Source organism: Cricetulus griseus, chromosome 5, assembly GCF_003668045.3.
Source record: "Cricetulus griseus strain 17A/GY chromosome 5, alternate assembly CriGri-PICRH-1.0, whole genome shotgun sequence".
Taxonomy (NCBI): Eukaryota; Metazoa; Chordata; class Mammalia; order Rodentia; family Cricetidae; genus Cricetulus; species Cricetulus griseus.
The window spans coordinates 12,855,294-12,880,766 of NC_048598.1; the positions used below are offsets into that span (position 1 = coordinate 12,855,294).

A 25,473-nucleotide genomic window follows, 5' to 3' on the forward strand; every position below is an offset into this window, starting at 1 on the left:
CTCTCATTTGCCCAGGCACCTGGCACACACCTGCACTGCTCCATCAAGAGCCCATCTGGCTTATTTTTACCATCAGGAACATGAGCTTCTCCTGGGGGACTGAAAATGTGCTGTAACTCCCACGAGATCACTGGACTTCCTTCCCAGTCACAGTTGGTGGCAGGGGGAAAGTTTGGAAGGCTTTTCTTTCATAAAGGTAAGAACTGCCCAAGAGGCACCGGCAGCTTTTAAAGCTTTTAATGGACTAAGGGAAGAATTGTTCACCTCCTTTAAAGAAACCCACGCCCCAGGCACGTCCTCTAAAGCTCTGGGCCTTAAGATCTTTTCTCATAAAAGTCAACGCTAGCCATTGAACTTACCAGGACCCCGAGCTACAGGGGTGACAGAAAGGGCATGTTCTCTTAAGTCAGACATCAGGTTCAAAGGCAAATCTTCAAAGTCCCCTCTCTTGAAAACCGAGAAAACAACTGGATTTTGTGGAGGATTCAATGTGCTAGGAAGTAGTCTGGAATGTAAAGCCCTGGAGTTATGAATTTCCCAATTCCACATTAACCATCTTTGATATCAGTGTCTCCTATCAAAAGCTACTGCGAGCCCTTTTGGAAGAAGGTGACGTATGAAACAAACTCATCCTGAGAGGCACACAGACCCCTTCCTTATCCTCTCCATGTCAGCTGCTGTTTTTGCAAGATGATGATGGAGTTAGCTTTGTACCTGTCACCCAGACGCCACGCTTGCTGGCTATAACTAGATATCCTGGGAATGGTACCCACATGAGGCCATGCAGCCCCAACAAGCTATGCAGCAGTAACAAGGGCTCTGGCCAAGGAAAGCATTCTCCCAAACCCCTACTGCAAAGACTGATTTTATATTGCTGGCCCCTCAGGGAAGCTGCATTTTGTTTTCGTTCTTCCTTGTGAATCTTATTTTTTTCTCCCTATTTTGTTTTCTGCACAATTTTTAGAAACATGGTGTCATTTTGAAACTGCTTTTTCTACCTACTAGTTTGCCAGCCATATGGAGACACACCCAGCCCCGGATGGGTTGAAATGAAAGAGCCGGTAAGGTGAGCCACTGAAGTTGTCGCTGCATTTTAAACATAGCACACAATGTGTTACACAAACACCATTCAAAAACCTGAGTCACAGATTCAGATGGGAGCATATATAAATAGCGTGTGTGTGTGTGTGTGTGTGTGCGCGTGTGTGCGTGCGTGCGTGCGTGCGTGTGTGTGTGTGTGTGTGTGTGTGTGTGTGCGCGTGTGTGTGTGTGTGTGCCGTGTGTGTGTGTGTGTGCGCGTGTGTGTGTGTGTGTGTGCGTGCGTGCGTGCGTGCGTGCGTGTGTGTGTGTGTGTAATGGTAGAAAAGCAAGGAAGTTTGAGGAATCAGGTCAAAAACCTCAGCCTTGTCACTATTTACACCCCCTCATACGACTCCCACCCAAAAATGGAGCAAAAGCCAAGTGGAAAATTGAAATAAGCGGATGTCCCCACATTGAACTGAACAACACAAAGGCTGTGTGGCATCAATTGAAGTGATAATTACGTTGTCTTACTTCCTGGCTGTCCATACCCACACACAGTGCAGCTCTCTGTTTCTGGGCTTCAAACTGTTTTGAGGGTTTGTTTTTTAGGTTTTGGCTCATGCCAGCCAGTTTATTGGCATGTCAAGACTCTGACAGATTTTTGGTGCAGTGACAAAATACATCTTGGGATGGTGAAGAACTCACACCTGGGACATGTTGCAAACATTTTAAAAATCCATTTTCTCACACTCCCCTCCCCAGTTCACGTTGGGCACAACTTGCTGCCAACACGTTGCCCCACACCCAGCTCAGGAAGTCACTGCTCAGGCTCTTGGACACAAACAGAGCCTAAAAATGACATGACAGCAGGCTCAGGGCAGACCCTGAAGCTTTGGCCTTGCACTGAACAAAGCATGAGGCCAGAGGTCTGGAAAAAAGCTAACATGAGTCTTGGGCAGCCCGTGGTGTCCGTGAGGATCTCAATCATCTCTGAAGACCCAGCCTTGGCCCTGAGTCACTCTGTCCCTTGGTTGGTACCTTCCAGCTTCCAGCCTCATTCCCACCATCAAGGCAGGCACTCCATGTGAACTTGCAAGGTACTGCTGTTCAGCAAAGTGGATGAAGGAAGCAACAACTGCATCTCCAAAGGCTGAGTGTTGCATCAGCTATAAGCTGGCACCCCTCACACAGAAGGGCTCTGCATCCATGTGAGATGTGGACGGCAAAGACAGCGATATACACAGCAACAACAGACACACATGGGTGACACGGCCCTGCTGCTGTGTGACTCCAGTTCCTTCCATTCAGTCTCTGCCAAGCTGGGTGTCTCCATCATCCCCGTCTGGTCCTTCTCTAGCCACAGCCACAGTGGTTCCCCAGCCTCGGCCTCTCCATCAGCAGAGTCTGAGTTAGGAGCTCACTAAGGTGTAGATCATGCTGAATGCAAACAGAAATGGGAAAACAGATGTCAGCAGGAGCCCGTGACTCTCAACAGTCCCCTTCCAAAGCTGGAGCCCATGGATTCACCTCAGTCCTGTCTCTATGGTCTCCGACTCACCTACTGAGGCTTTGCTAAACCCCACGATGCAGAAGTGTTGTCTGTTAGAAAGGCATCTCGAATCCTGCGTCCCGAATCCCGCATGAAAGATGTGTTGTCTCTGGATGCCTGTGAGTACACTCATTGGGATGACCACTGTGGCCAGGTGCCTACGGGTGCGGGCAGAGCAGACTCCTCATACCATCAGCTGCTGCCATGTGCTCACATGATGGCTCACTATGTAGAGTCCCCGGGTGATGCTACATAGTGTGCCAGCTCCAAGGGTCAGGATGAAGACCACTGTCACCAATGCCAGTGGGGTGCATGAACACAGTCCTCAGGGCAAATAATGTCAGCCAATCTGAACTCGGTATAGGTCCCCAAACCTCCTGCTTGAGGGGATGAGTAGTGACCAAGTAGGGGCCTAACAAGGGTTTCAGGCTAATTTTGCAAGACTGATGTGTTGACCAGAACTACAGTCTACTGCTTTGTCTATTTAGAAGAGGAAGATGCACGGCTTTTTCCATTAGAGACCCCTCCCCTAACTCTAACATGATATCCAAGAAGCAAAAGCAAATAAAAAGACCTAAAGTATTTTCCTCCTAATCCTGCACAGCTGGGAAACCACAGGGATCCTCTGAAGTCTCCCATGTAGAGCATGTGCCAGGCCCCACTGGTTGGATTTGGAGCTCAACAGATAGATTCTCACTGTACAGCTCATGACAGATCAACCACATTCTAACTCCAAAGCCATTCCTCTGTCCATTGTGGACTGAGCCAAATTGTGGAGAACCCTGGTTAACTCACTGTAATTCTTTTTACTTGGTATTCACTGAACACCTACTATGTACCAAGCACCACTCTCGGTGCAGGGAAATAATGGTGAGTGCATAGTTTGGACCCTGACCATGAAGGAACATGCAGCCAAGCTGTGACAACAAACATCATAGATTTAGTGAATGCCTACTATGTGCTGTGCTCTGGGCAGAGCACTGTAGAGATAGAGAAGAAGGGAACAGATGAGTTCTCTGCCATCTGGAGACAAGTGACCCATCAACAACCTAAGTATAGACTGAGAGGAAACAGCCAAGGCAAGACTAGGACGGCCCAAAGGGATGGAATGATGCAGCTTCGGCGAATAGCGTGGGCCAGCATTACACTCAGAACCCTTCTAGCCAGGTCCGGTGGTGCCTGGGATCCTGGCTTCACAGTAGACTGAGGCTGAAGGTTCAAGGTTAAGGGTAGCCTGGGCGATTCAGCAAAACTCGGACTCAAGTAGAAAAAGAGCTGAGGGCACATAACTTGGTGGTAGATTGCTTGTCTAGCATGGCTGGGACCCTAGGTTTGCTCTCCAGGACAAGGAAAGAGGACAGAAGAGGAGAGGAAAGGTGGGGTGGGGGGGGAGAGGAAGGGAAAGGGAATGGGGAGAGGATAGATAAAGGGTGGGGGGCAAAGGAAAGGGAGGAGGATGCAAAGTGGAAGGAGAGAGAGAGAGATTAAAAAGTCCTCCTACTGAGTAGGCAAACCGTGTACACTGGACTCACCAGTTGACTGTAGCCTCATCTCTGTCACACATAATCCATAAATATCACCCGCACCACAGGGCATTCCAAGAAGGGACAGTGGTGGGAGCCACATGGCCAGCAGAGTGCAGTAGATCAGGGCTCATTATTTGGGCTTGGAGACATTTCTTAACCTCTCTGAGGCCTCACTGTCCAGTGGTCCTTAGCTTCTATTTCAGTTTCAGCATCTCCAGCTCCACACTCAGCTCAGAGCCTGCCCTGCATGGACCTCCCCTCCCTTCACATGGCCCAGATGAACGCTCTGCAATCTGCCAGTTCTCCATCTGGGTTTGGGAATTCCCCAGGTGGAAGACACAGGGTCTTCTGGGAGACATGGGGGGCACTTTGATGTTGGGTGTGGTGAAGAATGAGGCCCCCTGAGTTAGTGCATGGGCTTCAGGAAGGTGGAGAACTGTGCTTTGAAGACAAAGCTGTGAGCTTGCTGTATGCATGCCATGGCAAACTGCAGCTGAGACTAGGAGGCAGAAAGTTCAATGGCCTATGAGGGACTTATAGAATGATTGCTCCCAGATAAAGGCCCAGAGCCACCAACATTTTCCATGCTAACCCTCCTGCCCTGTGGCCCAGCAGACAGCAGTGTTGCTTTCTGGGAATTCCTCTCTACCTTTGGCTCTAACAGCTCACACCCACAATGAATGCTTTAGTCTCCCAAAGTAAGATGGATCTCAGGATAATGGGCCAGGAGCCAGGGAAGGCCTAAGCCATGTTCTGCTGCTATCTGGGGACAGGCCACTCAGCCTATGACTGCAGGTGGCTTATAGCCTCGTGAAGAAAGTGAGGCCAAACTCACTCCAGAGAAGAAACTGCACCTGAAAACCCGCCAAGGAGTGGCCTCTGCCTTCAGACAAGCTTTGTGCACCCTCTGTAGCCTCCTGGGAGAGCAGGAAGCTAGAGTGGCTAAGCCCTTAGCCAAAAGGACTTGGATGAGCTGCTGGTCACCTCAGTTTCTCCAAGGAGGCTCCAGGGGCCCTCTGACTTCTACAGCTTGGAGCAGGAAGCATCAAGACCCTCATGAAGGATAAAACTCTGAGGCTGGAGTAACCCTTGACTTCATGAAGAAAGCACTAGACTAACTCTGTGACACCCTCCCCACAACTCCTCACAGCTGAGGTGAACCATGAGGCCACACCTCCCAGGCCTCTGTATGTGCCGATCCTGGAGACTGAGGTGGGAAGCAGGAGCAAAACAGCCTTCTAGTGTTCCGGGTTCAGACACATGGAGCAGAGTAGTGTGGAGCTCATGCAAAGTGTAGGACTCGGGACAGTAGATCTATTTCTCAAAGGCCTGGGAGCCATCAGCTAACTGTGCTATAGCCAGCCGCTTGTCTATCCCCTGGCCCTCACTTTGAAAAAGACTTGCTTAGGATTCTCTACTCAGTTTGAAGTTTGGCCTCTGAGTCATACTTAGTGTGACCATTGGCTGTGACCTTGGCAAATGTTTCTACCTTCACAGATCCGTGTTCCTCACTGGAAATATGTGGGTAAGGACAGACCGTATCTCATACATTTGTCAATGCATACGGAGTTTGTTCTGGAATGTTGGGTAATGTAACTCCACAGCCTGCTACACCCAGGCTGAACCCAGGGACAGCTGTGAGGTTAGCACCCTCACCCTCCTCTGTGTCTGCAGAGACAGCACTGGGGTATTCGGGGACATCTGTGACCCTGAGAAAGTAGGGACAGGACAGCAAGGTGATCAGGAAAAGGCCCTGGAAATGAGTACAAAAGGGAGCAGGAGACATTTCCAGAACAAGGAGCCTCGGGATGATGGCTCACAGAGCTCTGCTGAGCTAGGGCATTCAACTGATGAGGTGACGAGAGGGACCCGGAAGCAGAGCTGCAAAGTCGGCAGGATTTGCTCAATTAGGACGGTGTTATGAAACACAGAAGAATTGCAGCATAAGCACTTAATGACCCAATGTGCCACTCTGCGGGGTGTGACTGCCACTGGAGAGAGAAAGGCCACTGTTACAGAACCCAAGAACCTTCCCAAGCAGGCTGAGGGCAAGGGGTAATGAGGCTGGCACCCTCAGTTCACTGACACCACAATGGGCTGAGCTGCTGTGCTCTCAAGGGCAGGAAGCCCTGCTGGGAAGAAGCCCTGGACAGTTCTTCAGCCGCCTCCTACGAGATGTTATTAGATGTTTCCCTGAGCTGTTAAGGATGTGAACAAAGGCATCTTCCTTCCCCAGAAACCCTTGCTCCTGAGTCAAGGTTAGACAAATGGGACCAGATTCAACTGGCCAAGATCTCCTGTCATCGGCAACCTCCCCAAAAGCTACCTCTTCAAGGCCAGCCTGAAATCCCTTCCCTTTGCTGCTGAGGCCAAAGGGGGGGGGGGTGAGGGAAGGCGGGCAAGACTCACCAGTAGAGATAATAGAAGAAGGACAGGAGGTAGAAGGCCAGCTTACACCAGGCCTCCTTCTGACAGTAGCTCAAGGTGTCCGCGTTCATGACAACTGGTGGGTCGTAGGCTAGTTCTGAGCTATCTGCTGGACAGTGGAAGTACCTGCAGGAAAGAGGACATGGCAGTGGCGTCTCTGAGGCTCAGGGCTCCCCACACTGTCAGGCCAAAGCCACCTAGCATCGGGCTTTTCCGTGAAAACCTGTGCCTCCTGCCAAAGTCAGATTCCAACTGTTGCTATAGTGCAACTCAGCCGCAACCTTCTGCTGGGTGTTTAAGTCCTCCAACAGATCCCGGGGATCATAAGAAGGTGCTCTGGCAGAAGGAAACATGTCACCCAGTATTATGGTCTGGATGTGAACTCTCCCCCATAGGCTTGTGTGGGGGTGCACTCTGTACCAAGCTAGTAGCCCTGTTTGGCTGGACAGGAGAGACAGAGTATGAAACCTTTAGGAGGTAGGGCTTCACTGGAGGAAGTGAAGAAATTATAGGACAGCCCCACTTCCTGTCCCAGCTTTCTGCTTCCATCTTCCAAGGTGTAACAATAACACTGCAAGTTCCTGTTGCCCCAGCCACCATGCCTTCACCGCCATGGCAGGCTGTATCCCCTTAAACTATACGCCCAAATAATGCCTTCCTGCTTGGGTTGATTCTGATAGCCTGGTAACCCTGGGAGTAACCAAGAGCTCCCTTTGGATATAGAAATGTCTGGAAGAACTGTGTCACCTCTTCCTCTGTGTCTACACTCTACCTTGAATACTAAGTGCCTTGGGCTATTGCCCCCTCCCCAGGCTCTCATTTAAACTCCTGAACACCACAGACACATTATAGAGTCATTTTTAAGGGTATTGGTTGTTTTGTTGTTGTTTGTTTGTTTGATAGAAGGGCCCAGAAGAGCAAACAGAGCATTGGCTATCTTTGGGGAAGCCAGGAGTGAGAACTGTAGGCAGAGGAGTCCTCATCAAAGGCCACAGCCATATCAACCCCACAGCTCCCATGACAACTGGGGCTCTTGTCAGTGTCTGCAGTTCTTAGTTCGTGTTCCCCTGACATCGGCAGGGCATATCTTCCCTGTGGAGGCCAAGATCCCAGCGCAGCTGGAATGGTCCAGTGCTGTTCTTTGGTCCTAGTGGGAAAGGATCCTGGGAGGCAGGGGTACAGACTGCCCCTCCAGCCAGACCTGGAACAGTAGCAGTTCTCCATCCTGAGGGAGCCCCAGGCCTGGGCCTGACCTGAAGACTGCCATGAGAGCACACACCTGCAGAGCAGGCATCTCAGTCATCTCTTCCTTCCCCTTCAGAGAATTGCACTGACATTATCTGTCACCGGCACTATGCTAAGAGGACATCAGAAGCCAGATTCGATGACAGCTGCCAGCTCATAGCCCTTGGGCCACTCACCTCTCCTCTTCTCTGGAGCAGATTTCAAACCTATTTGCCGTCACAGTGGCTTTGTTCCCAGGTGACCTCATTAAGTGGTGGAAGAGGAACCGGGTGACCAAATGGCTCTATGGAAAGGACTAAGACTGACTCTTTTGCTTGCTGCTCACCAGATTGTCCTCCCTGGGTCAGTCACCAACCCATCCTAGGCTCAGCCGTAAAATGAGGATGAAAATTGGGATGCTGATGTAAGGTGATGGATGCAAATGGCCTCCCCAAACAGCCACTGGAAAGTGGTGGCCAGGCCAGTTTGACTGAAGCTAAGTGAGTGTGAGGGTAGTCCTGTCTGGTGGCAGGAATCCGACAGAAAGGGGGCAGGTAGGCCAAGGCTATTCGTTCTGACTGTAACATGCTGCAAGCCGAGGACTCGGTCCAGCTCCCAAAACTCAGTTAAAGAGTAGGTGTTGCTGGGCATGGTGACGTGAGGCTGTAATTTCAGAGCTGGAGATGTCAAGACGTGCTCCTTGGGGGTCACAGGCCAGCCAGCCTAGCCTACTTAAGTGAGTTTCAGGCCACCAAGAGACTTTGACTGCTCCTGCCCCCACCCCCAAGGTAGATGGTAATACATGAGGAGCTGCTCTGGAGGTTGTCATCTGAACTCTTCACACATGTTCATATACATGTGTCTGTATATACATAAACACACGGGGGGGGGTGACAGAGAAAACAAAGAGAGAGAAAGGGGGTGTTCTAGGACTCTGGGTATTTAAGTACATCCGTCTTCATGCTGTCTGTCTTTTGTGATCTGATAACGTCCTAAGAGTAAATAGGCTACCAGGGATCCCAAAACCAAGACAAGGTCTTTACAGGCAATGAGACCATGGCTGCTCCCTACATTCCAGGTGTGGGGACAATGGCCAGCTCTCCTTTTCCTCCCTTGGGACAAGTGCTAGCTCTAAGAATAGAGCACAAAGCCAGCGTTCACAAGTTGATTGCCTCTACTTTGGCGGGGCTGGAGGTAGAACCCAAGGCTGCGTATACAGCAAGCACATGACTTATCCCTGGGCCACTTCCCCAGACACTGACCATCACTTAAAGACTCTCCAGAGAAATTTCTTTTGTAGGGAGGAGATCCAGCCTGGGACCGCATGTGAGGTGGAGGGGACACAGATGGCTCTCACAGATGAGGTCAGCCATCACCCTCATGGCCATCTAGCTCAGGCATTCCCTCTCCCTCACCTACAACCAACCAGTGGCCAAAGCCTGCTCAGTTTACTTCCAAAGTTCTGTTCTCTTGCTGGGCCAGGACCCATCTCCATTATCTGGCCCCCTGGAATTTTGTCATGCTCCTAATTAGATTTGGACTTCCATACACCTCTGCTGGCCCATGCTTCACACTCCGCCAGGATCACCTTCCAAAGAAATGCCACTTTCTTCCTCCAGAAGTTCTCACGGTTTCCAGTCCCCGCAAGACCCTCGCTCTCCACCAACTCTGCTTGGACTCTCCATATGAGATTCCCAGCTGCTCGCTAACTGCACCCTCCAGGAGCCCCCATCCAACCATGCAGAAGGATAAAAATTGTCCCCCAAACATGCCGAGTGCACTCTCACTTTTGGGCTTTTGTACATGCTTTTCTGGATTTTTCTACACTTTTCAGACTAACTTAAGTGTTTCTTCCACTACATTCCTACACGTCATCCTCATATGTCTGTCATTCCTTCTGCTGCTAAAATGTACCTAGGATAAAGATTCATACATATTTTCATCTAGGAATTCCCCTCAATGCCTAGCAAGCAGTGCTCTATACCTTTGCTGGTGACAGAGTGGAATGTTCTAGGTGTGGATAACTCAAGGCTATGTTTTATGGGAAAGTGGCAATGACGGACCAACTGGCTTAGGGGGTCCAGAGCTCTGAGATGAAAGGGTTTGAGGAAGGCAACTGATCCACACAATTGCAATCTCCACTTGCCCGGCATTTCCGACCTCTGCTCCATATCCATCCTATAGGAAACCCACACCGTGTGATCCAAAGCCCAGTCTTAGAGGAGAAGAGCATATTTAACCTCATGAAGTTTGTTCTTTTGACGTGTATACGCAATTCGCTGAGTTTTCCTGTATTTATGGAGCTGTACATCGATCACCACTAACTCCAGAGCATTTTCACTACACTAGCCCTGAAAAAGAAATTACCTACTGTCAGTCATTTCCTGTTCCCCTCAGCCTTTGGAAAGTACTAGTTTACTTTAAATCTCTATGGATCTGACTATCCTGGAAATTTCATATCAACAGACTCATTTAATGTGTGATCATTGGGTGTGATATCTTTTACTATGCTTTCTTTGTGGCCCATCCATACTGTCGCATGTTTAAGTACTTTGTGTCTTTTTCACTACCAAATAATGTGAATGGATACGCCACATTTTCTTTACCCATCCAACACCTAATAGGCATCAATGTTGTTTCCATGTGTTGGATACAGTGAGTGATGTTGTGGCTGCTTTTCACACTAACCTGCAGGATTGAGGTTGACTAACAGAGTCAAGAGGACTTACTTCCAGCTCTGCAGAGTAAATTTGCTCTACATATCTTTGTTTACCAATTTGACACAACCTATGGTCATCTCAGAGGAGAACCTTCACCAAGGAACTACCCAGATCATACTGACCTATGGGTGTATCTATGAGAGACTGTGTTGACTGTTGACTGATGCAGGAGGGCCCAGCCCATAGTAGGCAAGCGGTACCATTCCCTGGTCCAGGTGGTCCTGAGTTCTGTAAGAGAGCTAGCTAAACATGAGTCTGCCAGTGAGCCAGCAAAACCAGTCTTCCGTTGTTTCTGCCTTCAAGCTTCTGCTTGAGTTTCTACCACTCAATAATGTTCCTTCCCTAAAGTGCCTTTGGTCAGAGTGTTTAATCACAAAAGGACTGTATATCTATAACAAGGTTTCTAAAAGGAAGGGATGAAAGGAAGGCACCTAGTAGCTGATGTATCTGGGCATACGGCCATTGGGTGGGAAAGTGAAGGAGGAAGGACCAGTCCCAGACAGACCTACCTCCAGAAGTGATAGAAAAGCAGCGGCACATTCAGCCCCAGGGTGAGCCACTCCTGAGCACACAGGAACATGATGCAGAAAAGGCTGTGGATAGAGTACTCTGGCAGCACCAGCTGGAGAGGAAGCAGAGACACACACAGGCCTGATTAGAGGCGCTCCACCCACCGCCGCCTCCCATGCAAAGGTCTACCCTGCAGCACGCTCACTTCCCTGTGACTGACCATTCTGGGGAAATGTTCCGTGTTTCAGACCCAATCCCAAGCAGACACAAGCCCTCTGTTCTTGCCTGGGGAACAAGGGAGGAGGTTACTCAGCATCGAGGCTGTCTGGGAAAACTAGGAGTTTCTCTATCACCTGCCACCTTCCTGGCTCTGTGTTTCTGGCTTCTCTGTGCCCTCCTCTAGCTAATAGGTGTGTTTATTCACAATACAGGAAGGTTAGGAGTTCCTAATTTAGAAAGGCAATGGCTGATGATGGGCAGACCAAGAAGAACCCGAGAGAAACGTCAAGTAGCAGTGGTGAAGACAGGTAGCCTCTATGTGAAGGGAGAGAGACGATCTCAGACTCAGAGGGACCATATGGCAGAGGGACACCTCTCTTGGGTGTGTACATGTGGCATAAATGAGCAGTGTAAGCTAAAGATAACTAGAAGGTGGGAATTCAACCCCTTCCAGTACAGAAAGCTATGGTTATGCAAACACACTCATGTAGGCAGGACACACATACACACACAAGCATGCATGTGCATGGCCTGTGCATCTCTCTTAGACCATCACAAATGTTCTAGTCTTCCAACAAACTCTGCCTTTCAAAGGCCATCTCAAACTTGTTTCTAAAGGAATCCCTACCCATCGTCTCCTGCACCTCTCATCCCTCCCACACCTGACCCCTTTTATAAACTTACATAAAAAAAACACTGAAGTTTTAAGTCACTGACTGTAGTTCTTGACGGCAAAAAAAGAATAGTGTGTGTGTGTGTGTGTGCACGTGTGTGTGTGTGCACATGTGCACGTGATTTGAATCAATCCACTTGGGTACAGAACATGACTTTAGCCTTTCACTGTAGGCAGATGAGCTACCTGACCAGTTGGCCCTTGAAGAAGACAAGGACATATTCACATATTAAAAACAAATGCACATACAGGCACACATGTGAGAAATGTATTTTATAATTGGAGTCTCTCTTTGTCATCAGCATCTGGTGGAGTGAGGTGCGTTAAACTTAAGTGAATCCGTGAGCACTGTCTCTCCAGGGTCATGACTTCAGGGGGTGAACCAGGCACTGCCTGCACCTATGAATCTCAACCCTGTGGCAGGAGGAGGCACGTCCCATCATTTCTCCTTAGAGGACCTCAAAGTTGTCCTTGCCAGCTTCATCTGTCCCCAGCAGGGCATTGCCCAGATGCCTCCCATGCATGGAGAAAGCCCACGTTCTTGGAGCTAGCATGCCAGCCCTGCTCTGCCTCATGCAGCATCTCTACATTCCAAGAACTTATGCCAAGTAATTAACATGTTTAGAGACAGCCACTCTGGGCCTGAATCATTCATTACAGCTCTATTCCCGTCTCCAATGCCAATGACAAACCTCTGAATGATGACAGTTCAGAATCCATGTCCCACGATCAATCACACTGCTCCTCTTTCTTTGGGACTTGATTGATAGTGGAAGCCGTGACAAGCAGGGAGTGTATATCACTAATCCCCGTGTGGGGGAAGCTACTTAACCAAGGCCAGCTCGCCTTTTAGGGGTGAGGAGAAAAGCTAACAAACTTCTGCTATCCTGAATGGCTCTTCCGACTGCCCCTGAGCATCTAAAACACTGGGCAGGCTCCTCTCCTTAACCCCAGGAGACTTCCCATGGCAGCAATGTCCTTGTGGTATACTTATTGTCCCTCCTATTCTCCAGGCATCCCTTGTCACACTGATATGGACAGTGGAAGGACCTTACTCCTCCCAGACCAGATGGGGCTTAGGCAGGTCACCTGCACTGGTCAGCACCAGGGCCCCTCTGCACCAACTCTCCTTTCCACTACTTGGCCTTCGGAGCATAAGACATTATGTCCCAGATCCCAGCAGTTGGGAGGGGCCGCAAGGGCTGTGAGTGGGAACTATATGAGAAGGCTGAACGCTTAACAGCCAAAGAAAAATGCCCCAAAGTCCTATTTTGTTCTCCCTGACGTTGCAAAGAACAGTTACAACAATGGGTACACTCCATTATCCTGACACCACAAGTAAGGAGCGAGGCCCCTGGGCAACCTGTGATGAGTGGAGTGAGAACAAAACATAAACTTTTGTTGTTCTGAGCTACTGAGAGTCATATGTTGCTTCTCACTGCAACACACTTTGATCCATCCTGTCTGATATAGTCAGAGCCCCGGGATGAAAAATCAATGAGAAAAGCAAGGCTGTGTTATTCTTCCCTCTTCATCCTCTCTGCCCATCCTTCCAGGTCTTTGTTTAATAAGCCACTGAGGACACGGTGACATGCTCCTGTCACTGGGCATGTGGCGCACCGGGGCAAAAGGCCAACAGGTAGGCAGAATGCTTGTTCAGTCTGGTGTGCAGCCAGCTGGGTGGCTCCCTCCCAGCTCAGACAGAATGAGTGCTAGAGGAAGATGCCCCACCCCTGAACCTATCAGAGAAAGTGCATAAAAGTTGACTGAAACTCTGACCACACCCCTGGCCAGCATCATCCCTTAGCATCGACAGATACCATTTCCTGTAACGGAACTGTTGAATGGCACCAATCCCTGTGATTCACTGAATGAATTATAAATAGGAACCACTTCATTCAGTCCACAGCCTGCCGAGACCCCATGCCCTGCTTTCCTGTGGTTATAAATAGTAAGAGTGGTCTTGATATAGACATGGAAGGATTGCTGAAAAGATGGCAGCTCAAGCCAGCATTTCCTACACACACCTATGACCCCAGGCTAAGGGAGCAGGCTACATGGTGAGATCTGGTCTAAAAAAAAAAAAAAAAAAAAAAAAAAATTCTAACAAGCAAAAGACGGCAATGCATGCCAACTGGGGAATGACTGGGGCTTTGTGATCAAGGCAGGACCAAACACTGTTGGAAACGAAGAATAGACCTAACTATGTATGGAAACCAGAAGTCAGCATTTAGATGGCAGGGCTTGCAAAACTGAACACGGGGCTGAGGAGATTGCTCAGGGGTTATAGCACTTGCCACACACATGCACACAGTATGCATGGTGGCCCACCTGTAATTGCAGCCTCAGAAGCAGGTAACAAGAGATCTTCAGAACAAGCTAGCAGGACCAACCATAAAGGACAGGATCTGGGCTTAATTGAAAGATCCTGCCTCAATGATGAAGAAAGAAGAGTGATTGGGGACAATCTCCACCATCAACCTTGCCTCAACATACTCGTGCATACATGTGTACCCACACACACTTGCCCACACATATGCAAACACATGTACACATGCACTACACACACACACACACACACACACACACACACACAACAGAACAAGAAGAATCAACAACAACGAAACAAAGAAGACACTGCCGTGGCTCTTTCACAAGCCACCAAAAGGGCCGCTCATTTATCAGAGTTTGGGTCAGGCCTGGTGCCAGGTTAAGCCTGGAGTACCTGCCAAGCCTGTTCCACTTCTGACTTCCTGCCCAGATTTTAGTAGTCAGTTTCCATCGTCTGGCAAGCATCCCCATCTGGATGATCCTGGGCCACTTTGAACTAAATCCTCCCATCCTCCCTGCAAACATTCTCTCCGGAGCCTCTAGCTTGACCCAACACCCTGCCTCTGTGCGTCCTCCTCCCATCAGCCCTCATGGGGACTCTTTCCAAATCTGATATCACATTTCTACAGGGACGCTCAGATCTGCTCTTGCTTTTTATTTCTACTGCCCCCTGCATGCCTAGGCCTCTGTCCTTCCCCCCAAAGCTACTATGAGAACCTCTAGCAGAGTTCTGTCCCAGGGGCAGGATCCCTCTGCCTAGAAGAGCTAAGTCTGTCTCCATGTATGGCCAGATCTAAGCTTTCATCCATCCACAGTCTGGCTTTCCCAGGAATTTTAAAAATTATATTCATTCTTATATGCCAAAATATGTGTAGCTTTATTGGTGATTAAAATAAAGTATTAAATACTTGGTTTTATCAATCTCAAGCATTTAAAATATGTTGTATACAATCAATACCAAAACAGAATAGAGTTATAATATTTAAAACACTTTGCTTTCTATTTTTTTCTGTGATTAAATTTGCTCTTAGATAACTTCACACACAGTACTAGAATCTGGAAGAGAAGAAATCATTGTCTCCAATAAAACTCTCTTTTAAAGAAGATTTAAATTTATTTTTACTTGTGATAATAGTATTTTCTCTCCGACACCCCAGCTTCTCACTCCTTCATGCACCCACCCATTGGTTGCCAGGATGTGGTTGTTGGTAAGCTTATGCGTCTTGGAAGAATAATGCCATGTGACAATTTTAGGGTTCTCCTCGATGTGCTGGTAGAATGAACAGTGGTATGGGAGGAGAGACTTTTCTTAGCCTCACAGGAAGAGGAAGTGGGGAGCACATGGCTATACCCTATACTGGAAGTGCAGGAATGATGCTTTGGAAATGGAGCAAATGGTGAGACATAAGCAGTCAACCATTAGTCCCAAGAGGGTAGGATTTCCGGGAGGAGAAGTATACACATGTATACATATGTGTGTGCGTTCAGGTTTGTGCCTCTGTGTGTATGTATGCATGCAGGGGCCGGATGAGCACATTGGTGTCCTCTATCACGCTTCCCTGTATACCCTGAGACAAACTCTCTCACTGAGCCTTGAGCTTGCCTTGCTTTCCTTCTTCCAGCTGGGCTGGCAGGCAGTAATCCACAGCAATCCTCCTGTCTCTGCCCTAGCAGTGCTGGGGTGACAGTTGTACATGACCATCCCCACTCCAACTTTTTCTGTGCTTGCTGAAGCTCTGAACTCAGGCCCTCCTCACGCTTGCCTGGCAAGCACTCCCATCTACTGAGCCATCTCCCCATGCTGGGGACCAGATCTCTAAAAGGAACAAACACAGTCTACGGTCACGGAAGGCCCACACCCACGGAAGGCCATGGCCACAGAAGATCTGGGCATGAGCTTAGCTGGAAGACTGTAGAGGCTGAGAGGCTCATGGGCCCCAGCTCTGAATGTGTCCTGTCAGCTCAGACAACAAGCTTTCTGGCTACAGTCACACTGGGCTGCAATGATGAGCATCATGTAAATTCCTCCCTGTTACATAAAGATCAACCATGTGATGTGAAGAACCGCAGCTAACCACGCAATTTCCCTTAGGCGCCACACCTGCTGGTGAGGGATACAGGCTGGACTGTGAAGGACGGTGCTCTCAGAGGTGAGCCAGCATCGAGCAGAGGACGATGTCGCTCCAGCAATGAACATGCTCTTCACATTGTGAATAAACAAACACATCCTGGAAAATCACCTACTTGGGAAGTAACTTGACCTTCTGTTCTGAAAGTCAACGAAACAGCCCACAGCCAGATTTGGCTTCCTAGTTCTCAAGCTAGTTCTCCTCAGTCTTCTCCAACTGATGCCACCTTCCAACCCCCCCGAGTGGGAAGACAAACAAGCCAAGGGCTGCTTAGTGGCCTGCATCTCAAACCACAAAGTGGCAGTCCTGTCTGTGTCCCCGGTAATCCAGTTCTTGTGTGTCTGCCAGTGCATGTGACCCGAGAACAGAAGCCCTCCTGGGCTACACAGAATCAAGGTGACTTTCTTACACACCTGCTGCACGGAGTCCATCCCTGTGTTCTCAAATGAGCAATTGTTTGCAGAAGCCCAGGGCTCTCATTGACTTACCTGAGCAAGGGGACAGCAGGATGGCATTAAGGTTTGAATGTCCCCCAGAGGACTGTGTTAAAGGCCTGATCCCTAGGGTGGTGCTATTTGGAGAGCAGGAACCTAGAGGGAGGTCTTAGTATGACTGGAGGTGTGCTCTTGAAATGGCTCACGGGACTCTCTTTTGCTTCCTGGCTGTGAGGTGAGTAGTTTTGCTCTGTCAATACCTGTTGTGATGTGCTGCCTCATCACAGACCCCAGACTGATAGGGACAATCAGTGAAAGACCAGAACCTTCAAGTGCTTCCTCATAAGCTGATCATGGCAAGTGTTTTGTGGTGGAGATGGGTGCTCAGCAAGAAGGCCAGCGTGGCTAGGAAACTAGGATTTGCTGAACTGCAAGACTAGGCTAGAAGTGTCTCTGAGCATTGTCACTTCACTTTGAAACTGTCTGCTCTGAAGAGGCCACTTCTAGGTGATTACTCCAAGTGACTGATGCCTTGCAGAGGGCATTTGAGCCTAGGGAGGGCAGTCCAGCCTTTATCCCTGTCACCTCGAGAACTAGGATCCCAGCCTCAGACAGTGTGGGGGAATCGGTTGCGGAGACCTGCACTTGAGCTGACTTGAGTTTTGTCTATTAGAGAAAGCTGACTTGTTAAATCTTTTGACCCCCTGCAATCTGCATGAAGGTTTGCCAACTATTTTTAATGGTAAGTCAGTGTCTCTAAGCAACCCAGCACAGAGCTGCAGTCTGGAATTATAATCGTCAATTTGATCTGCACCCGCAGCTACAGGTGTGGCTCGGGGCCCATCGCTTCCAGAAGCTCTCCTGAATGCCCACATCAAGTATTGCTTTGATGTTGGCCACCGAAGCCAAAATCAGACCTGCATGGCTGACCTCTGAAGAAGGGGACAATCTTCAAGGAAAACTGTCATCATCCTCCCCCACCCCGACCCCACCCTGCCCTGTTCCTCTGAACCAGGAATATGACAGGGAAACGTGGCAAAGGCAAGGGATGTTGTTTCTCAGGACCTGAAGACAAGAATATGCCTCCTTTGTGGATGCCCAATGGTCATGACAGGTTTGAAGATTCTGGATGCTCTTTGGGGTTTAGAGGGTCCTCCTCTTCCTGATAGGCTTTTTGGACCTCTATTCCTCCACCACCCAGAGCCCTGGGTGTGGCCTGACCCTTTGGGTGTGTCATGCCCCTTGGGTTCTGCTTCCAGCCTAATGGCTCTGACTGACTTGGGCACCTCCAGTCCCACTGCCAACCCCCTTGGGCCCTTCACTGCTGCTGTTGCCATGCACTGAACACACTGGTCAGCTATAGAATGCTTATTTCCCAGGCTGCTGGCTGAGGATGGTCTCCTGTCCCGGCCCATGAGAAAAAGCACACATTTCCTCCCCAGAGTACTCAGGTGGAACAGGGGTAGTGGCTTTGGTGCTAGGGAGGCAATGGGGGATGAGGTGACAGGATAGACTTGCCTCGGTGTCAGGCACGCCTGGTCCTACCCTGACAAAATGGGTCACTTTTCTGTGAGCTTCAGCAGCCCTCGATGGTCCCCAGGTTTTACATGATTCAGAATCATCTGGAGGTTTTGCTAAAATGGGGGCGGGGTCTGGGCTGCCTCCTTCCCCTCACACCTGAGCTTCAGATCCAGCAGTCCTGGGGTGAGGCAGGATGCTGAGCTCTGGCTAACAAGTTCTCCATGCGCCATGAGGATGTTGCTCCGTGTGTGCTCTCTGGTCCAGCACACCCCCCGGCACTTGGCAGCTTGTTAGAAACATAGAATTTGGGTCCCATCCCAGATCTGCTGGAGCAGAACCTGCCTTGGAAGGGTCCCAGGTGGTGTATGCACAGCAAGGTTTGAAAAGCACTTCTAACACTGGTTCTCAAAATAGCCTTGAGCCGCCTGGGAACAGCATGCGGACTTGTTATAAGTGCAGATCTCCGGGTCCCACCCTAGAGCCCAGGGCAGACACTGGACAGACAGAATCTGTAGTTCAGACACTTCTGAGGAGATTTTTGGCTTAAACCAAGGTTACCCCTCAAAGGTCTTACCAAACCACCCCCCAACCAGTCCTCCAGTGGGGTGGAAGGCTCATTCCTCCAGCACTTCACTGGGACAGACCGAGCACTCAGAACCCTCGAACCACTTGCTGCTTGAGGGCTGGGGTCTGGTGGGGAGCATGTGCTGTCAGGAGCAAGTGAGTCTAGCCCCAGGCTCTCTCTCTAGCACTGCTGTGAGAGAGGACCCCAAGGTATCCCCAGCCCAAGGCTTCCCCAACCCAAGGCTTCCCCTGCACAAGCCTGGTGGCATCTGCTTGGTATGGAAGTAAGGGCCCCGCCCCACCCCCATCTCCAGAATTCTGCCTCAGATTCCCACTGTATTCTTCCTGTGCTCTGCAGGCCACCTCTTCTCTCCCTCACCCTCTCAAGCAATGTACACCTGTCTCTGTTTCACTGGGAACTTTCTAGACAAGATAGGTGACTGGTTCCTTTTAGGACCAAACTTTGGACTCTGGCCAGGCTTTGCCCTCTCCTTCAAGCCTACAGGGGTCTGACTTTTTGCATGCAGTGACAAGACATGCTTTAAATTCAGTAGCCCTCTTGCCAGCTTCCTTACACACTTGCCGAGAGACTGGCCCACCAAGAGCCACGCAGGGGGAGGTGAGAGCTGGAGCAGTCCCTCACACAGCACCACATTTCCAAAGGAAGCCTGCTGGCAATTCAGACAGCTGAAGTTAGCACTTGTAGCTAGCTAGCTGCCCACTCTTTAAAAAAAAAAAAATCTAAGCTGGGGATGAGGGGAAGAGGAATTTCGTCCATACTGGAGGAAACTGCCAGGAAATGTTTCTGACTGTGTGAACGGAAGGGCAGGAACCAAGGGGAATGTTCTAGAATACAGTGAGCCTAAGTTCTAATGTGGAAGGGCCCCAAGTTGGACCTGCTCATACTATAGCATACCATCGGGGACAGGGCAATATGAAGACAGCATTGTCTGCAAATAAGAAAAGTGGAAACTCAGAGACAAACAGGCCACCCAGAAACAGCATGACTGGGGGGGGGGAGAAAAAAAAAACTCGCACAGGAGAAAAGGAGCTGGGTACTGGGAGGAGACAGCCTGAATCAGGGTTACAGGGCTGATTTTCTCCAGAAGCAAAGGGTGTCCTTCCACTGAGATGGGAGAGATAAGCACTGGTTTCTGGGTCCCAGAGAGGAGCTCTGTCCCATCGTGCAGGCTGACACCCACAAATCCTCCTTGGTAGAAATCCTTCAGCTGACCTCTTCTCAAACACGAAGACTTCCAGGAAATCATTGCAACCACTGCACCTGGCCAGGGGGGATGCTTGGTGACAGGGCAGAACCACGCACAGGAGTTCTCTGCCGCATCTGCTTTTGCTTATTCATTCATTCATTCATTCATTCATTCATTCATTCATTTCGGTTTTTCGAGACAGGGTTTCTCTGTGTAGCTTTGGAGGCTGTCCTGGCGCTCGCTTTGGAGACCAGCCTGGCCTCGAACTCATAGAGATCCACCTGCCTCTGCATCCCGAGTGCTGGGATTAAAGGCGTGCACCACCAACGCCCGGCCTGCTTATTTATTTATATTCCAGTTCGTGCATGTGGAGGTCAGAAAGCAATTTCGTGGAGTTCTGGGGAATTGAACTTAGGCTGTCAGGCCTGCATGGCAAGCAGCTTCACTCACTGAGCCATCTCTCCAGCCCCTCCTTCCACCCACGTTTACACTGCATGGTAGATGATGCTTGAGACTCCCTGGACTCACCTGCCTGCAGCTTGCTAGTGAACTAAGCCACACCCACCATCCTACCCTCCTTCCGGCTGCCTCCTAGTCCACAAAGGAAGAAGCCCAGCATGAGGGGAAAGAGTGTCAAACTGTCACCACAAGCTCCCTGTCCAGTCTTCCTCCAAATGAGGTTTCTGAAGCAGGGCCATTACCCACACATAATGCTTCAAGTATTTGCCTTAACAAAGCTGCCTGGTCTTCAACAGCACCATCGCCTTCCAAAGGACAGCCCTTCCACGATAAAAGCAGCTGATTGTCCCACTTAACAGCTATTAAGTGGTGTTAATTACCTGTTGGATTCAGCAGGTCTGTAGAATTTTGCTCAAAAGGAACAAATGAGGGTGACTAGCATGAGACTGTGAGAACCGGTGTCTGGGGAAGAAGACACATGCAGCTGTCATTCATCAATTAGCGCTTGCTTTGTTTGTTTGTTTGCTTGTTTGTTTTATGTGGTGCTCAGACGTTCATGCCAGGTGCCATCTACCACTGAGCCAGTCCCCAGTCCTTCAGTCTTAACACCTAGGCTGTAGCCCGGGCTGGCCGAAAACTCTCTTGGCTCTAGCTCCCAAGTCCTAGAATTTCAGGTAGTGCCACAATACTCAAGACAATGAATATTTATGGACTGGCCTAACAGTGCATGTCCAGGGAAGCGTCCTTACTCCCCACTGAGATGCAAAGACAAGGCAGATGAGCCCAGTGCCCTCCAGAGCCTGGGTAGGGCAAGGTCCACACTGGCACCTTCCTAAGTGTTGACTCAAAATCTGGCCATGCGCATACAAGTTGGGAGAGACAGCTCTACCAGGAGTCTGACTTGGTAAGTTCACATTTTGAGAAAAAGACATAATAATATTGTAACTGTTGCTTCTGGAATGAGCAGGAGTGGCAGCCTCCTCATGAAAACTGTCAGGGTCTGTTTCATACGAGCATAATGAGTATTTAGAGTAAAGATGTGTGTGAATCTCTTGGAGCTGCATGTGGCTCATGGAACCTCCACAAATAGTAGCTACTGCCTAGAAGATGAGGCATTTGATCTACACAATCTCCACAGAACTTTTCAGCTCAAATATTCCTGACACTTTGTAAAAAAAAAAAAATAGCAATTGAACTCCCTTAAAAATTAAACCAATGTATCTTCCCTCTCTATTTCCAGGGCTTGCAAGTTGTCTGAGTGTTTTTCCTCCACTACTTCCTGTCCTCAAAAATGCCATGAGTTTGGGGGAATCAGATCATCTGCGTGTCAGCAATAGCTATGCTGCTTTGGTTAGAAGACAGTTTGTTCCCTTGAATTTTTGCAAGAATTTAGTCCCCGGAGTCTTGTTAATAGCATTCAGAGGGTGGAATCTCAGCCCACTCTACTATTTAGAACCTTTGGGAATTGATCAGGTCATAACACTAGGCTGAGAGCTCTGTCTTAGCTACTTTTCTATTGCTGTCATAAAACACTGTGGCCAAGGCAACTTATAGAAGGAAGTATTTAATTTTGGGTTCATGGTTCTAGAGGGTTAGAGTCCATGGCCATCATTATAGGAAGTAGGTGTCTGGCAGTCAGGCAAAGCTCTGGAACGGTAGCTCAGAGCTCATATCTTGATCCACAAGCAGAAGAATATTTTTAAGGATGAAAACCCTACCAGCCTTTTCAGCAGCCTGAAAACTGAGGCCAATCCAAGCCCTAAATTGTTGAGTCTTGGGGTCAATAGGCCTGGCCCTACTTTAGTGTCTGTCTGCCCCATATCCACACTGCTGTATCCTTAACCTGACTGGTTCATTACAGGTATGTGCCATTGGGCAAGGAAAAATATGGCTCAAGACTCTAAGCTCTGGGCACCCAAAGCGCTGGCTTAGATGTAGCAGGAGGCAGGAACACACATAACCCAAGTCCTTACAATAGATCAGGAATGTTAGCTGAGCACGTGAGTAACATATCATCCAAAGAAGAATGTGGTGAGGTACAAGACAGCAGAAGCATGGTAGCTTCGAAGAAGAAAGAAAGACCAAATACAGGCACTGGCCAGGAGACACACTGCGGTAGAGTAAGTGCGCCCACCCCAAATCCATGCACTGAAATCTTAACTGCAAATGGTATAGTGTTCAGAGGGGGATCTTTGGGTCATGACAGTGGTGCTCTTGTGAATGGAACCTTTTCTCTTAAAGCCTGTATCACTCTCATGGTGGAAAACAGCCAGCTCCAAAGGGAGCCAGCGGTTGACCCATGCTGAGGTATTTCAAGAATGAACTATTCCCCTCCTCTCCTGTCTCCATTTCTCATCCTTCTCACTGGGGCAACAAAAGCAACAGCAGAGGAGGGTTGCCTGGAGACTCTCCTCCTGGCTCCTCAGCTCATGATTGGTCCAACTTTAAACCTGACTCTCAGAATCCCCTTCTAAAGTCCTTAGGAAGCTCTTCAAGTCCCAGAAGTCATTATACCGTCCCACTCACCTGCAGGAGTCTATCCATGAGTGTTCTCATGCAGCCCTGTCCTCCTCAGGGTTTTCATCCTGCTACTAACTCCTAGAAGCCTGTCCTCTCTGCATCCTCTTCAGCCACCAATAACCCCCCAATCTTGGAGCTAGTGACACTGGCTTGTCCTTGGAGGTTCTAAGACAATAGAGAAGATGGAAGCCATCTGTGATTCCCAAACAAAACTCAGGACAGAGTTTCACCACCTCACCCACTCACTCAGGAGTCACTATTCCTCCAGGTCTGTTGGCTGTGTGCTGCACAGACACATCATCCTGCCGCTGTGTGGCATATGTCCCAGTGTGGAAAGCATGATTGAAGTGGTCCTTTGGGGAAAAAAATGATGGCTAGGAAGCTGGGAGCTGGGGAGCTGAGGGGTGGGGGGTGGGGGGTGGGAGGGCTGGGGGGCTGCGGAGACTGGGGTGGGGCTGGAGACTGGGGGGCTAAACAACTGGAGGACGGGGGGTTGGGGAGCTGGAGGATAGGGACTAGGGAGACTGGGAGGCTAGGAGCTGGGGAATGAGAAGTCGGGGGGTAGGAGGGGATGCTAGGGGTGCTGGGAAATTGGTATTCTCTAGAAATGCGGCCCCCAAAGTCAAAGATTGGGAAAATCACCCTCTGACCTCACTTCAGCTGAGAGATGGCGATGGTCAGGACTGTTAGCTAGACACACACTGATGGAGTTGAAAAACACATAAGAAGTCTTCCTTGATTATCTGAGAGGAGGAGGGGAGGGAAAGGGTGGGGGGAACAGTCCTCATTGATTATCTGAGAGGAGGAGAAGGGAGAAGAGGGAAGAAACATTCAGGACTTCACTCAGCAGCCTGAACCCTGCCTGGTTGGAGTCGATGCCTGCTTGGCTCACTGAAGCTTGAGCAGCATTAGGAGTAGAAACCCATTCACAGAAACATGTGTGTCCAGCACGGGCCAGGGTCTAAGGTACCTGGGAGACACACAGGGCAGCAGGATGAAGAAGCTGGCTCTAGAGCTTTGGAGAGCTTTGGAGGCTGTGGAGGAGTCATAAAAATGAAGTCTTACATCTTGGGCTTAGTTCTCACATCTGGGGGAGTGGAGAGCGAGAAGGCTGAGAACAAGGCCAGGGCTGTGTCTTTGGTGTGACCAGAAACAAGGGAAGAAAGAAAAGCAGACAGGGACGCCAGGAAAAGGCCAGCCACACAGGCAGAAGGAAAACAGAGAGCATGTGTCAAGCTTTGTACATAAAACAAAGATGTGGCCAGCCAGATACTGTATACGAGGCAAAGACCACAGGGAAAGAAAATGCCATGTTTTCTGTGACACCGAAGCTGCTGCCACTTCCCACACTGTCTCAAGTAGTGCTTGGCAAAGGCTACGAAGGTAGTGATTAGAAAGGCCCATGGAGATCAGGGATTCCTTTGTTGGATGCATGCAAGAAGTGCATCTGTGTGTGACAAGGCACTCTGTGGGAATACCTGGCCCAATGCCACTGTCTAGGTGACATCGGACTGGAGTGAACATCAGCTCTTCACTTGAAGTGATCCACTGACAGGTAAAATGTCAGAATGCTAATAGTTATTCAGAAGCTAGAGACAGTCTGCAAGTCCCCCGTGGTGCCCACAGCACTCAGGGGCGGTGCTGTCATGGTCAGAGAGTGGGTGTTCAATAATAATCAATGAAGTGATTCATGGGATGACCTGGAATCCAAGTAATCACTTCTTCACTACCAATCATGCCAGCTCATCCTGTCATCTGCAAACCCCTCCAAATGTTTTTCGGTTACCAACAGATACAGAGTCCAGAGCCAGGTGGAATTTATGCTACCTGAGACCACAGCCTGGTGCACGTAGACAAGAAAGGGTAAGTCCATTGGCACCTATCCTTCTTACATACCAGGGCATGAGAAGCAGGCAGCGCCCCAGCCCGCCCCAGCCTGGGAAGTGTGTGAAGAGAAGCTGCCAGCACCTGCCCTCAGTTATTTTTGTTGTTGTTGTTGTTGTTGTTTCGAGACAGGGTTTCCCTGTGTAGCTTTGGAGCCTGTCCTGGCACTCACTCTGTAGACCAGGCTGGCCTCGAACTCACAGAGATCCGCCTGCCTCTGCCTCCCGAGTGCTGGGATTAAAGGCATGCGCCACCAACACCCGGCTTCTGCCCTCGATTATTTTACAACCACAACCTCTCATCATTATCTTACCCGGTGCCCAAGGAGACTTCTATCCTCATAAGTTGCTTCCCAGTCATTTGAGGGACCCAGGTAAAGTGTGCTTCTGTGACACTCTTCTGATTAGGAAACTCCAGAAATAGTAAAGATATTGGTTATTACAGCAGCTTGTATGACTTCTAAACTGGTTTCTGGAGCTTTCACTTCGGGGAGACCGGGTCAGGCTTTGGCTTCTTAGGCGACATATCATACAGTCTATATGTTATAGACTG

General features: G+C 49.5%; 1 protein-coding gene across 3 annotated transcripts in view; it reads right to left on the bottom strand.

Moving 5' to 3' along the window:
- Positions 1–1,555: 1,555 nt before the first annotated feature.
- Positions 1,556–25,473, bottom strand: part of Cnih3 (cornichon family AMPA receptor auxiliary protein 3) — a 102,443-nt gene continuing 78,525 nt past the window's right edge. For 2 of the 3 annotated variants that reach the window (XM_027418808.2, XM_027418807.2), the window contains 3 exons: positions 10,979–11,091; positions 6,508–6,651; positions 1,556–2,460 (listed from right to left, as the gene is read on the bottom strand). In XM_027418808.2, coding sequence (XP_027274609.1) covers positions 2,433–2,460; positions 6,508–6,651; positions 10,979–11,091 — 285 coding nt within the window. In that variant the 3' untranslated portion in view covers positions 1,556–2,432. The remainder of the gene's footprint in view (positions 2,461–6,507; positions 6,652–10,978; positions 11,092–25,473) is intronic. The other variant, XM_035445659.1, reaches the window with a different exon arrangement.